A 13969-nucleotide genomic window follows, 5' to 3' on the forward strand; every position below is an offset into this window, starting at 1 on the left:
GTGTGTTGGGGTTGTTTAGATTCCAATCATTCCATATTCCTTTCTAAAAGTATGATTCATGATCTGGTTTCTTGGCACATATCTATTGCTAGATTGCATTGCTTAATGGGATTCGTGGTCAAAAGATTAATTAGCCTAATCATGAAGATATTCTCACATAGTGGGGTTTACAACCGTCTTAATCAAATATCTTCTTTGATTTGTACTAAATCACTATATTTTGAAGCTCGTCAATTGCTTTCATTTGAAGAATTCCATACTTAGCTAAATTAGTTTTAAGTTTCTCACATTAAAACAGCTTGATTTTGAGACTAACTACTCATCTTTATAGCTGTTCACTGTTCAGCCCTTGTCAAATTCCAATATTCAACTGTTATGGTCAATCTTGAATTGGTTTGGCATTAGGCATTATCCAATAGCATGTTAGGAGGGGACCTTTCAGAATGATGATTCCTTGGCATAATAATATGATCCATCATAATCCTACAAATACTACCTAAGAACTAAGAATATACAAAAATTAGACCCTCGTATACAAGGGAATGGGACCTAAAGCCTTTAGCCAGATCCAGTTTTTAAAGACAGTTGATTTTTTAACTCAGTCTCTTTCTGGAGCATCACTAGACATTCTTCTTGCACTAAGGTTCCCTGTGTATGACCAGACCCTCTCAAATTCGGCCGAGGCTGCCTTTTCGGACTTAGTAGAATCTGTTGTGTCCTTTAGTCCATTCCTCTTGGCAGTATGCATCCTTCTTGGACTGCAAGGGCTACCGGTAATGGGTGAGGATGAACAAAATGATGGGGTTGCAAATGGAGGAGAGGCATATGGGGTGTGTTGAATTGAGAAGGGACTTGGAGTCATTCTTTTCTGGATTGGAAGACCACCGAAACCTCCCCGGTTGAAAAGAGAGATAGACTCTGCAGCTGCGCATCGCTTTATGGAATCATCAACATAAAGGACATCATCAATCCTTGCCATTATGTTGAACGCCAAGCTTTCCATGACCCTGGAATAACTCTCAAGAATAGACTGTCCTACATCCTGCAAGGAAAAGAAAAAATCCAGAGTTATTGATTGGACAACAGTGGGAAACTCTTTACATCCTTCACTAATTACTCAAGTAAAGAAAACATAATAGTTCTTCATAAATTTTCCCAATGATTGCTCAAAATTGTGTGGGCTAACTAGAATAACCAAAAGACCTTCTCATCACTGCATTGGTCGCGTCAACAAAATAGATTATGAGTTCAATAAAATATGTAGATTCAGATAATACACCTCAAAACATGCTTAGTTTAATTATTTCCACCTAAACAAAGCAACGGTCACTATCATACCTTATTATATTGTATCTTGGCCATGTCTAGTGCAGTTTGAGGGAGCCCCGGAAATCTGTGTTTCAGGCTTTGCAGAAGGGTATCAGCTCGTTGGGCTAAAGAATGGTTCTTATCACCACCACCATCAGCAACAAGGCCCTTCACCTTTCCACCCCAGGAGCGTCTGGCTTTAACTGTATTTAGATGTTTCTTGTGGTCCTTCAACCTCCATACATGAACGGCAGCCTCAATTCTATTAGCTACATCCAGAGTGTGATGCTCTGAAGATAGATCCAGGCAATCAAGAAGACATTCAGGAGAGAATTGATCAGCAGTAATGTATCTATAGATTATCTCCCCCAGACAAGCTTTTCCATTCTGCATTAGATGTCATAAAAGAGAACACAGTAAATTTCCGGCAACATTCCCACCCAAATGCAAGAAATTACTAAATGCCTTTGATATGATTTCAGTACTTGAACAGCACTACGAATGTTGTTATATTTAGTCCTCAAATATGTACTAGATTTGACGCGAGTCAAATCATATATGATATGTTACAGTCAAGAAAAAGTGAAGTAAAACAATGTAATTAGTAACCATCACATATACAAATGAAAAGACAATATTTACCTTTGGTAATGATTCAATGTATGCACCAGGAATTTCCATTTCAGCAAGAACGGAACTGTTGATTGCCATGGCAGCCTTTAATATCTGATTCGTACAATCCCTGCACTGCTGCAGCCTTTTCCTATCATCCTCGCACAATCCATTTGGTGGAAGCTTAGGAGATGGAAGCCACCATTTCTCCTCTTGCCTAACGGAAGTCCTCCCCCTTCCGGGCGAATATGCATCATCACATTCCTTGGAATCACCCAATAGTATTCCCCTATCAACATACCAAAACTTTGTATCCTGAAATCCATCAAGCATACCAAGCAGCATTCCATCTAGCTTCTTCAGAGCCGGTAGATTGATGTACAAATCGGATCGAGGCCGCGTAGCCATGACCTCATAGGTTCCGCCACCGGGGAACTGCTGCACAGAAGGCACAAGCTCCACAATGGAATCACTCACACATAGAAGCCACTCCATTTCCCTACGCCACATGGCCTTCTTCTGAGGTGCCAGCGGCTCTAACCTCCATAACTCGCCAAACACAGTTGCTACCATTTTTATGTATGCAATACCATCAACAAATTCAAGTCACATCTCTAGAATTTAGACCTAAAACAAAGAGATTTGTATATAAGAGCAATACTAACCAGAGAGATTGGTTATTGCATTAGAGATTGCAAGGGCCGTGCATACTCCTTTTCCTCCACCAGACATGTCCTCTCCAAGAAGCAGTTTAGCAAACCTCTCCTTCATCATTTCCACTTCTGTAAAACGAAAATGCTTTCAAAATTCTCGAAATTACAAGAAGAAAAAACAAATGTAGCAAATCTAACGCAAAATTAACTCATAAGCTATGAGGTACCTGACAAATCAAGGTCTCTTTTCTCTGGCTTGTGATCCCAAACCACCACGTCTTTTCCTCCTATGACGGGAAGCATGACCTGCGACGGAAAGTGAAAGTGGCCGCCGGCGGGAACAGCAGCTCCACCGACAGGACGCGGAGACAAGTTGGCGGAGCTGGAAGCTCCACCGTCGGCGTCAAAACGACGTCCACAGAAGCTGCTGCAACTCTCGGACTCGCTGACGTCAGCACTGAGACTGTAACTGCCGCAACGGTCACTTTGCTGGTCGGAACCATCTTCAGAAGAAACGCTCCCCATTCCTCCCAAAAAACAAAATAACAAACCGGATTCTCACTCAGATCTAAGTAAGTAACCTACATTTGACTCGCACAGTATGCAACACCAAAAACAGTAACAGCTAACAGAAAAAGAAAATGGAAACCGTTTATGAAACAATGAGACACTCTCAATTCTTGTTGTTCGGTTCACACTTCACACACACATTCTATTCTTTTCTATTCTGTTTCTATTATCCCCTTTCTTGCCCTTTTTTTGTCTGAATGAGAGTGTTTAGTTGTGGTGGTGGTGATGATGATGATTTTGATGGGTAAGGGAAAGGAGTAAGGAGGGGCCGAAAAGACACCAAAAAAAGAAGACGCCGTTTGCAGGCAGCACTGTCTTTCCGTAACAGCAGGGTTAAGAACCCGACACGCCCTCTTTTCCGTGGGGTCCACCCTTCTTAATAACGTTTGTTGGTTCTTTCATCTTCCTACGTGTCCGTATGGTTGACGTGGCGTCTTCCAGTTGGATAACTCTGGAGGGAAATATTAACCTTGCGGGGGAAAACACCAAACGGCGGTTAACTGTTCATCGGGTTGTGTGTTAGTGGAAGGTGGGAAAAATAATCTGTGCACAATATCGAAAATGAATTTATTTATTTACTTTTCTAACTTTTTACATATTTTTTCATCCTACTTAAATTTTGTAGAGAAAATTAAGATGGTTTGTTTTTCACTATTTCATCTTGGAAAACCGTGGGCACGGTTCCCGACGCAACACATTCTTCCATTTTGGCGTTAGTTTTGTGCTTTTGCACTTTGTTTTTCAGTGCAGACTTGATCGGACGGTGGAGAGTGGTTACGAAAGTGTTATCGTCGATGGAGCGCTACGCAGGGGAAAAGAACACGCAGACAAATCTGACATTGTGTGTAGATGAAGTTTTCCAGTTTCCATCACGTTAGCGTTGGTGATGAGGTAGTGAATATTTTAATATTTAATATTTAATATTTGTATTATGCCATAGGCTTTTTTTAATTCACTGGTGCTAGCGCTACTATACACTATATGCGAACGTGTTTGGTACAAAATAGCAAAATTGGACACGTGGCGATGGATTAACAATTGATGTTTTTGCGTCATGAAATTACCTTTTATCAAAGGGTTGTGAGTGAGTCAGCCAGTCCCTTTCAAATTTTACTTTTTCAATCTGGTATGAACGAAAACAGTAGAAATTCTTCATCGGCTACCTGGAAGAACATTGTTAGTGCCTATGAGCATCTCAAGGAAGGGCTTCATTGGAATATTGGAGATGTCCACAAATCAGTTTGGTATGATGAGTGGACTCCTTTTGGTAAACTTTGCAACCTTGTTCCTTATGTACATATTTCTGAATCAGATTTCATGGTGGCTGACTTGTGGAAAGGGGTGTCTTGGGAGGTTGATAGTCTTACCACGCCTATTCCGCATGAGATTAAGCAGTTTATTTGTGGTCTGAGATATCCTAGTTCGACTGAGTTGGAGCCACAGTGGGAGTGGTGGCCTGCAGCATCAAAAAAGTATAGTGCAAGGGAGGGTTACAGATGGTTATTAAAGAAAGCATTAAATTGGAATGCCAATAGTAATTGGAACTGGTTGTGGAACACAAACATTCCAGAGAAGTTCAAATTTACTATGTGGCTTGGCTTACATGATGCTCTACCAACTGAGACCTTTCGATTCAAGCGGCATTTAGCTTCTTCAGATATGTGTAAGAGATGTAACAAGGCGCAGGAGACTATGGAGCATTGCCTTAGAGACTGTGAACGATCAAAGGCAATTTGGTATATGTTGGATCCTAGTATCCTGGACTCGACGACTGGTACTGCTCTTGAAGAGTGGTTTCGGAAGGCCTTGGCTAACAATGAGGCGTCCTTTGGTGCAGGGCTTTGGTGGGTATGGAGACATAGGTGCAATGACATATTCAATACTGACAACCCTTGGACAGACCACAAGGTTGTTGCCTTGGCCAGAATTACCGCCAAGGACTTACAGGTTTACAGGAATCGAAGCAATGCCTTTAGGTCTCTCCGAAATTGCCTGTGTTGGAAACCACCGGTAGGTAATAGTTTTAAAGTTAATTGTGATGCAAGCTTGTATATGGATTCAAATTTAGCGGGATTTGGGTGTATTATTAGAGATTCTAAGGGAGATTGGATCTCGGGCTGCTCTGGAAGCATTCCCCCTTGGTCTATAATCAGATGTGAATTATTTGCTGCTTGGAGGGGGCTGGTTTTAGCTTGGGATTGCGGTTTGAGGGATATTATATGTGCAACGGATTGCCTTGACATTCTGCCCATCATGCATGAGCTTACAAGTGGGTATTCATCTGAAGTAACAGATTTGGTTCACAAGATTCAGGAGCTTTTATCTCGTCCTTGGCTTGTTCACGTTGAATGGGTGTCCCGAGAAGCAAATAGAGCTGCGGATTGGATGGCTAAATATGGTGCCAAGAATAACTCTAATCATGTTATTTGGTCTGAGCCTTGTGTTGATCTCCAACGAATCATCCGCTCGGATTTAGGATAGTTTTTGCTTTGTTTCTTTCCTTGTTTAGACACCAAAAAAAAAAATTATTAAATTTAATAATTAATACTCCAAAGTCCAAACACCAAAAATAATAATTAATACTCCTTAATTAATAAGAAGTACTACTTAATAACTAGTAAGTAACTAATATAGCAGCCTTCAATCTTAAACCACGAGCAAACTCGTGGGGCCTTTTTCTTCCTTTTTTCATACAAGTGAATAATTTATTTTTTCTACAAGTGAATGATTGTGATCGTGGATCTCAATAAGTTTTAATACTAGGTACCAACCAATGTCCCGGTACTATTTCACTATGAAGGAATTCTCCGAATAACAATGAGTCAATAATAATCATATATTCAGTTCATTCTATTTTATCTTTTTTCTGGAAAAATAAACAAACCATACCATAAAATGCAATACGGTGAGTTTTAGAAAGCATTCATTCAGAAGAGGCGTCCCAGTCGCGCTGGTTACTTTTCGGTTTCGTGGCATCATTTGACTTTGACACGTGATGATATGGCTAACAAGCTCGTGCAACAAGGAGAATGGTAAAACCTGCAATAGGAAAGTCCCATTTTTTGTTAATTATATTTTTTATTGGTGTGTTTGTAGTGAAAATATAATACATGAATATTATGTAAGTAGCGTTTAAATATTTTTTGGGGGTAAAACATTATCTTATTTGCCACAAAAATTGGAATGTTCAGCTGGGCTTTGCGACCTTTTTTTTACTAAAACCTTTAAGAGACATTAGCGATGGACTTTTTGGTAGTTGGCTTCACAAAATTGTTTTGAATTATGTTAGTCAAATTTTTGAAACAAAAAATTTCAACGAATCGGACTTAATGTAATGTAGAATAAATTTTTGAAAATGTTCGATTCTATACAAGAATGACTATTGTTATTTTAGTTGGTAGTGCATAGCAAATTTGTTCGATTTCAGATAAATGTAATGTGTGTTTATTTTTCATGTAATACAGATTTGAGTTGATTGTAGATTTGATTATAAATTATGTGTGATTAATTTAATGAAATTTTAGAGTAAGTATTATTCTAAGGATTTAGTTAACATGTGTTTTTAAGGTACATGATAAAGTTACCAATTAATTTTTTTTTTTTATAGAAAACGATACAAAATTAAAATTTTCAATGCATTTTGTTGTGTATTTATTAAAGTAAACTATTTTATTTCTATTATATTTGGGGCAATTTACTTGAATAAAATAAAAGAGAGAAATATTTATTCAAATGCAATAATTACAATTCCTTTACTTGCGTGTTCTGATTCATTATTATGTAAACCGTGGTAAGTTATTACGTTTTACCATTTACACATAAACCATGGCAGGTAAGCACTGTTTATATATGAGACGCAATGTGCATAAACCGCGGTAAGTAACCATGGATTATGAAGAGAGAACTTTGATCATAAAACCCTGTTACTTGCCACGATTTATGAAGGGATATGTAAATGCAAAAAATTTTGTTATTTGCTACGGTTTATGAAGAGAAAAATTCTATATATATGAGTGAGATTCAAGTTGTTGAGGAGCATTTTCACAATGGCAAGTGAGAAAGAGAGTTTTCTTGTCTTAGTGCATTGCTTTGGAAAAATTCAAAGAAGCAAAAAATACTGTGTGAAGTTCACTGACAGAGAACCGTTGAGTGTATTTATCAGTTCATCAAGCACTTTGTCAGATATAAAGAACAGCATCTTGCAGAAGCTTGGGGTATTTGGGAGCAAGTGGGTGAAGAAGCTATTCTATAAGATTCCGATCGCAGTTGTGTCGACCGGTGTTAAGTATGATACGTTTGTGATAGTGGCCGATGAAGATATTTGGGTTCTGTTTCATTGTGTTAGGAGTTTTCCAGAGGTCAGAATACACGAGCTGTATGCGAAGTTGGAGGCTGGTGTCAATAGTTCTGGGGCATCAGCTCTGGTTCATAGCTCGACTGTCGTGGGTGATGCGTCTAGTTCGATGCCTGCGGCCGCACCAACTGTTTCGCAGGTTGCATTCCCTTCCTTTGCGGCTGATTTAGATCGAACGGAGGCAGTTGCTTTTGTACTGTTCGAGAATCGTGTGGTCCGCAGCAGACATTTGAGGTGGATACTGGTCGGGGCATTATTCACGATGATCAAGGGTTCGAGGAACCTGATCGAGTTGAGAATGCAATGCGGGACGATGATTTTGACCAGGAGCATGTAGATATAATTGGGGACAGCGATAATGACACAGGTGTCAATCCACATACACAGTATGGCCCTTCAAGTTCTGGCACACAGCAGTACCCTCTGCACTTCTCTACTCTAAACTTGGAGGCTTTGGGGCAACAGGCAGACGGAGGTGCTACTATTGGGTTGGTTCTTCTATAGAGTTTCAGATTGGGCAATCATTTCAGAATAAAGATGAAGCTGTTTTGAGTGTGAAGGACTATAGCATCCGTCGAGGTGTTGAGTACAAAGTCTTAGAGTCGGATCATCTGAAGTATCATGGGAAATGCAAGGAGTTCGGAAAGGGTTGTAGCTAGTTGATTCGCATATCGCTTCGTGCACGAAAGGGCACTTGGGAGATTAGGAGGTACAACGGTCTGCACATTTGCTTGGCCACCTCCATTTTCAGTGATCACCGGCAGCTTGATTACCACGTTATCTGTGCGAGGATTTATCCGTTGGTTAGGGCGGATGCTGCGGTAACGGTAAAGGTCTTGCAACAAGCAACAGAAGCCGATTATGGGTTCAGGCCTAGTTACAAGAAGGTTTGGATGGCAAAACAGAAGGTAATAGCACATAAACTGTTACGGAGAACGTAATGTTAGATAAGACCATCACAGTAAACATGAACAAATACTTCTAAGAGCAAAAACTAAACGATTCACGTCGCGATCACGGAATCTATCCAAACAAAGGCGTGCTGACACCACTCTTTGATCCCCTGCATCGGTTGTCGGCAGATATGTTGCCCACTTACACGTTTCATTGTGAGTTATTCATTAGGAACGACAGCACATCAAATTAAACATGTTATCCACACAAAATAATAAACCATACATGGATGGCAGCGGAAATCCAAACACATCAAAACCACTAGGTCTGAGACTAGGAAACCTCCAAAAATCCAAGACTGTAGTAGTTGTAGTGGCCCAGCCAAGTTCACAACATTTCGGTTTGTCCCACGACATAGACATCTATACAACCAGGCCAGTGCAGCCGAGCCCCAACTATATCTTCCCAAGTCCTCCATCGATGCCAAATATGGCAACCAGCGAAGTTGAACCCGGTTTGCATTCTTGTCCGCAAACAGCTGAGATGACAACAACATCATAATATAAGCACAGGCGTAGATACGCACGGTCTCTTCACTGGCATCTGCTGGGAGAACCCGAAACCTCTCATGGAACCATGTGAAGTGAACCGTTATTTGCTTGACTTTATTCGGCGGCGGTAACTTGCCAAACAACTCTCGAAACTACTCCCATGCTGGTCTTCCATTCTCCATCAGATTCTCAAAGTCAGTCAGGCACCCACTAACGGGCTCCCCATCGATGGACAAACCCAGCTGATCTGCCACATCTTGCAAAGTGATAGTGCACTCCCCAAATAGTATGTGAAAGGTGTGGGTCTCAGGGCGCCACCTCTCAACGAATGCGCTAAGTAGAGGCTCATCAACCCAGAACCACTGACTGTTCAGCCTAGCCAAGTGATACAAACCCGCGGTCTCCAGATATGGTATAATCCGTTTGTGTAGAGGCATATTCTGTTGTCTCCTAACACAGGTAATAACCCTAGTAGACTGCAACATGTGGATAAGGAATTATTTCGACACTCAAGAAATCTAAAAAATGTACGATTCATTAACGACAAATATAATTTGCCACATATCAAAACATAATCATCATCATACTTGCAATATTAATAATAGTAAATCTAATTTAAAAAATGTAGTATAAACATACAACTTGAGCATATATATTCTTTATTCATAACTGAAACACGACATTTTTTGTTTCTCATATTGGTTTTCTATTTTCTCTAATAATAGTAATAACAATAATAACAATAATAATAATAACAACAACAATAATAAATTAATAACAATAACAATAATAATAATAAAATTAATAATAACAATAATAATAATTATAATAATAATAATAGTTATAATAATAGTAGTAACAATAATAATAGTTATAATAATAGTAATAACCTCTTGGTCGATGTTTCCAGCCACATGCACAACGCCATTTAATCGGTACATGAGAGCTTCGTCTTCCATGGCTCCACCACCCAAAGGCTGAAAACCACCACAAAGACTTCCCAGGATTCTCTCTCAAACTCTCAGAGTTTCAAAAATTTTGGTTTTCCACATATGAATCCGTCATGACTTAACGCGGATTATGTATTTATATACCTCCAAGCATAAACCGTGGTAAGTTATAGGGTTTTATGATCACACAAATTACTCATAAACTGTGGAAAATTTACACGGTTTTCATCCACATTTTTCATGCATAATCCGTGGTTACTTACCGCGATTTATGCACATTGCGTCTCGTACATAAGCCGTGCTTACCTGCCACGGTTTATGTGTAAATGGTAAAACATGGTAACTTACCATGGTTTACATAAAAATGAATCAGGACACGCGAGTAAAGAAATTGCAATTGTTGCATTTGAGTAAAGTAGATTTAGAATTTATAAACAACACATTTGATTTCAACCGATTGTGTGATAGTATTGGAAGATTTGAGATTACTAATGTGATAGAAATTGTTGTTCTAAATAATAAGTGTGTTGTTGGGGCTGGGCCGGGTAACCCAATTCAAAGAAATATAATTATAAAGCACTTGATGTCTGACGAATAGGTACATCATATAAGAAAAGAGACATTGTAGTAGTTGTCGGCCCAAATTTGGTGTATTAAAGCAGTTCAAGCATAGATGATACTAATGTCCAAAAAAAATGCAAATATATCTTTTTTTGCCGTGACGCTTGCACCGGTGTTTTCACGAGCTAAAAATACGCTAAAGTGTAAGTTTGTAATTTCAATTTTCCAAAAGTCCACTGCTTTAAGTCTTTAACAGCTACCAGCAAATTGTTTTGGCTTTTAATGCAAAGTTGTGGTGTATTGCGACCGAAAAATCTACTTGGAAATAATTGGCAGTTCCGTCGATGTTGTGTGTAGTCAAAAAGGAGGTACAAAGTGTGGAAGTAGCCATGGCCGTGCAAGTGTTTGTTGCAAGTGTGTAAGTTTTATGGGATATTTTTGTAAATTTATTGAAAGTTCGCTGTGATAATATTTGCGTTATTAAAACAGGGCTGCTAGTCATTTTTCAAGAGGCTAAAATAAACTCAACTTTTGATCCCTATAGCCAAATAGACTCAACTTGAGGAGATTATGACATAAAGCAGTTGAACAAAAATTTCCTTTCTTCCATAACAATGACGTTTAAAATAAAATAACTAACCAAATAAAAAAAGTCTAACCATGAAAAATCAGCAAACTAAAAAATTCCTCCAATCGCTATGTGTACGCAAATATAGGCAGAGTCTCAAACATTAAATCACCTCAGCTCTATTAGAAAACTACTTTATGAACTGCCATTCACGGTGGCAACAAACTTCGTCATCATCTATTCCAACTTCACCTCACTATGCAAATCTTCATTTAAGAACTTGCTTCCCATTTTAGTCTCAGAAGCTTCACTCAAATGATAATTTCATTTATTTTTTTGAATTTGGATTCTCTAAATTTGAATTAATAGGGTTAAAAGAATAAATTAATCTTAAATTTAATTAGTAACATTAAATTAGGGTGTAGTGTATTTTTATTTGATTGGTGGTTGTTCATGTTGTTCAAAATAATCATTGTTTACCTAGCACTCTCCTTTGAATTTTTATTTTAGAGGGTAAGGTGTGATCTTTCACCTTTGAATGGTTTCTCTCTCATATTTTCTCTTAGTCCCACCTATAAAATAAATGGTGAGAGATCATACTTTACCTTCTAAAGTAAAATTTAAAATTTAGAGGATCCAAATCTCATTTTTTTTATATGGACTTCAAAAATTATTTTCGCTACCAAGTTCAGGTTTTTTATACATTGTAAACAAAAAATAATCTTTGAACACGAACATAAAAAACCTACACATATATTCTAAATTTCCAAAAATAATTCATTGGCCAGCCTCCATAATTATTACTGAATCCACCAGTCAAAAATTGTAAATTCAAAAAACCTTGTTTTCATAATAAATATTAGTAATATGGTCACTTTTCAAATTAACGTAATCCAAGGTGAAATCGAAAAGCATAAAAAAGTTCACATAACCGTTGTTTTTGGAGTCAGCTTGCGTCAAAATTATGGAAATGTCTGGAATGCCTCTTAAGGGACGCTTCCCAAAACTTGCCATTTTTTTTTTGTTTTTATCTTAAGGAAACTTATTAATTAAGAGAGCTTTTATTTTAATTCCGTTAGGGAGACAATGAAAAATCTTGACAATGTGTACAATAAATTTTAAATTTGGTCCAATATAAGAAAAAAAAAGAAATTCAAACAGTTATTTTAAAAAAGTAACAATCCCAACCTTAATTTACCCATAGAATTTATCCAAACACCGTCTCTCCTAACGTCTACTATCCCATCCTCATCAATCATCCCACCTTTCTGGCATTAAAAGCTCCCTCACCGGCCATCAAACAATAATCTATGTAGTTATTAAAATAATCATTCACCTGAAATGATCATCCAACATTTGTTAATTGTATATACTTAAAACTGAATCAAACAAAATAATCATCCAATTAAAAATTAAAATAACCATCTACATACATAGTGAATTGACATTCAGCATCTAACTTCGTCCGTTGATGTATATACCATGAAGACGTAAGAGAAGCGAAATCCAAGAAAGTCAAGTCGGCCACGCAAGACATGGGCATTTTTGAAGTGGGCTACGTTTGCTTGTACAAAAACGGGAGCATCATGGACTAAACTAATTGTTTGCACAATTATTGTTGTGCTGTCCTACGTTGATCTTGGACCTATACCTATGTAGGGGGAGGCAACGTCGTTGAAGGTGGCGGCAGCCATGGCGGTGCGCGACGGACGCAACGTGTGCGAATGGAGTGTCTCCATTTACGATCTTACGAGGCGTGATGGACGTATGAAAACAACACACTTGTGTGTCCCCTATACGTCACGAATGACGACGTTGAGAGGGAGAAACTATCGGCGCAGGGGAGGGGCTGCACGACTGGCGCTATGCGAGACTACGGGAACGACGCAAACTGCGCGACGGTGCTGCTGGGTGTTCGTGGTGCGCAAATCGGCGTGAGCTATGGGTGACAGCGGCGGGTGTCTGTGGCGGCGCGGCACCGGTGAGAGAGGAAGTGACTGGGTGAGAAGGTAGTCACATTAGATGGGAGAGAATAAGGCCGTTTTTGGAGTTTACGTAACTGTTGCAAATCCTTATTTAGTTTGAATTTCAAATTGATAATTATTAAAATTTATTTATTTATTTATTATTTGATGTTAATTTCAATTTTATCCCTATTGTACACATTGTACGCTAAATTCATTGGCTCTCCATACTTTCTCTATAAAAATATAGAAAATTTAAGATTTTCTTATATATTTTTTAAAGTTTTTCCGAAAACTTTTACTAATTAATAATCATGATCATATTAGCTTAATGTTTCGAGGGTTACCTGAAACGTTGAATTGGACCTGAACGTGAGGTCCAGATCTCTTTTTGTGACAGCATCTGATTTGTTGTTGCCGAGGTGCTGCGCTTGTCTAAGTTCCTCGTGAAGAGATGGGGGATGATACATGCAAGAGACTTCGATACTTAAGTTAGCAAGAGTTTTAGGCAGATTTTTAGTAGCTTATAACATGTGTTATATCTGAGGGGTGTCAGTATATTTATAGTAGAGTTGATAACCACATTTGCTGGAGTAGTTCCATCTTTTCTGATGGATAATCGTTCTCTTTATTTTGGGAGTTTGTCAAGATCTATCTTTTTTGGGGTGAAGATAGAGATTGTAGACGAATTTTGCGGGGACAGTTACTTGTTTGAAAAAGTAGAGATAAAACTTATTTGTCGACGTCCAACCTCTTTAAGGAGGTCGAGTATGCCTATAAATGCCTCCTTTATTAGTGGACCTTTTAGTTTATTAGGCTTGATTTTACTTTTTGGACGAAAATATGAATACTTAATCTTTTTTTTTCTAATTTCACAAAGTATTTTACATGCCAAACAACAAGAGTAAATGTTAATTTTTTTTCAAACTTATTTTGTGTAGGTTAACTTAGTTCTTCTAATATCTGAATTAAATTAATATACCA

At 38.3% G+C, this 13969-nt stretch overlaps 2 protein-coding genes across 2 annotated transcripts; one reads left to right on the forward strand and one right to left on the reverse strand.

Annotated features, from left to right (window-relative positions):
- Positions 1-436: 436 nt before the first annotated feature.
- On the reverse strand, positions 437-3455 carry LOC107477244 (rop guanine nucleotide exchange factor 1). Its single transcript, XM_016097225.3, has 5 exons — positions 2801-3455; positions 2586-2702; positions 1951-2486; positions 1339-1695; positions 437-1042 (listed from the first exon to the last, which is right to left on the reverse strand). Exons 1-5 carry the CDS (start codon positions 3096-3098, stop codon positions 599-601), a joined length of 1752 nt encoding a protein of 583 aa, XP_015952711.1. The 5' UTR covers positions 3099-3455; the 3' UTR covers positions 437-598.
- A 3734-nt stretch (positions 3456-7189) lies between these two features.
- On the forward strand, positions 7190-8952 carry LOC107477253 (uncharacterized). Its single transcript, XM_016097238.1, has 4 exons — positions 7190-7636; positions 7720-7985; positions 8249-8405; positions 8623-8952. The coding sequence occupies exons 1-4, from the start codon at positions 7190-7192 to the stop codon at positions 8950-8952; spliced, it is 1200 nt and encodes a 399-aa protein (XP_015952724.1).
- Positions 8953-13969: the final 5017 nt, after the last annotated feature.

The sequence above is a fragment of the Arachis duranensis genome, chromosome 3 (genome assembly GCF_000817695.3).
Source record: "Arachis duranensis cultivar V14167 chromosome 3, aradu.V14167.gnm2.J7QH, whole genome shotgun sequence".
In the NCBI taxonomy this organism is placed as follows: domain Eukaryota; kingdom Viridiplantae; phylum Streptophyta; class Magnoliopsida; order Fabales; family Fabaceae; genus Arachis; species Arachis duranensis.

What these genes read in the sequence shown, in the direction of transcription:
- LOC107477253 (XM_016097238.1), top strand. Translation starts at nt 7,190, where the DNA reads ATGGCAAGTGAGAAAGAGAGTTTTCTTGTCTTAGTGCATTGCTTTGGA. An exon ending in CCGCACCAACTGTTTCGCAG is followed by an intron (nt 7,637 to 7,719) that starts GTTGCATTCCCT and finishes TGTGGTCCGCAG; the next exon opens with CAGACATTTGAGGTGGATAC. An exon ending in GACGGAGGTGCTACTATTGG is followed by an intron (nt 7,986 to 8,248) that starts GTTGGTTCTTCT and finishes CTCCATTTTCAG; the next exon opens with TGATCACCGGCAGCTTGATT.
- LOC107477244 (XM_016097225.3), bottom strand. Translation starts at nt 3,098, where the DNA reads ATGGGGAGCGTTTCTTCTGAAGATGGTTCCGACCAGCAAAGTGACCGT. An exon ending in TGCAATAACCAATCTCTCTG is followed by an intron (nt 2,487 to 2,585) that starts GTTAGTATTGCT and finishes TAAAAATGGTAG; the next exon opens with CAACTGTGTTTGGCGAGTTA. An exon ending in CCAAGATACAATATAATAAG is followed by an intron (nt 1,043 to 1,338) that starts GTATGATAGTGA and finishes TTTTCCTTGCAG; the next exon opens with GATGTAGGACAGTCTATTCT.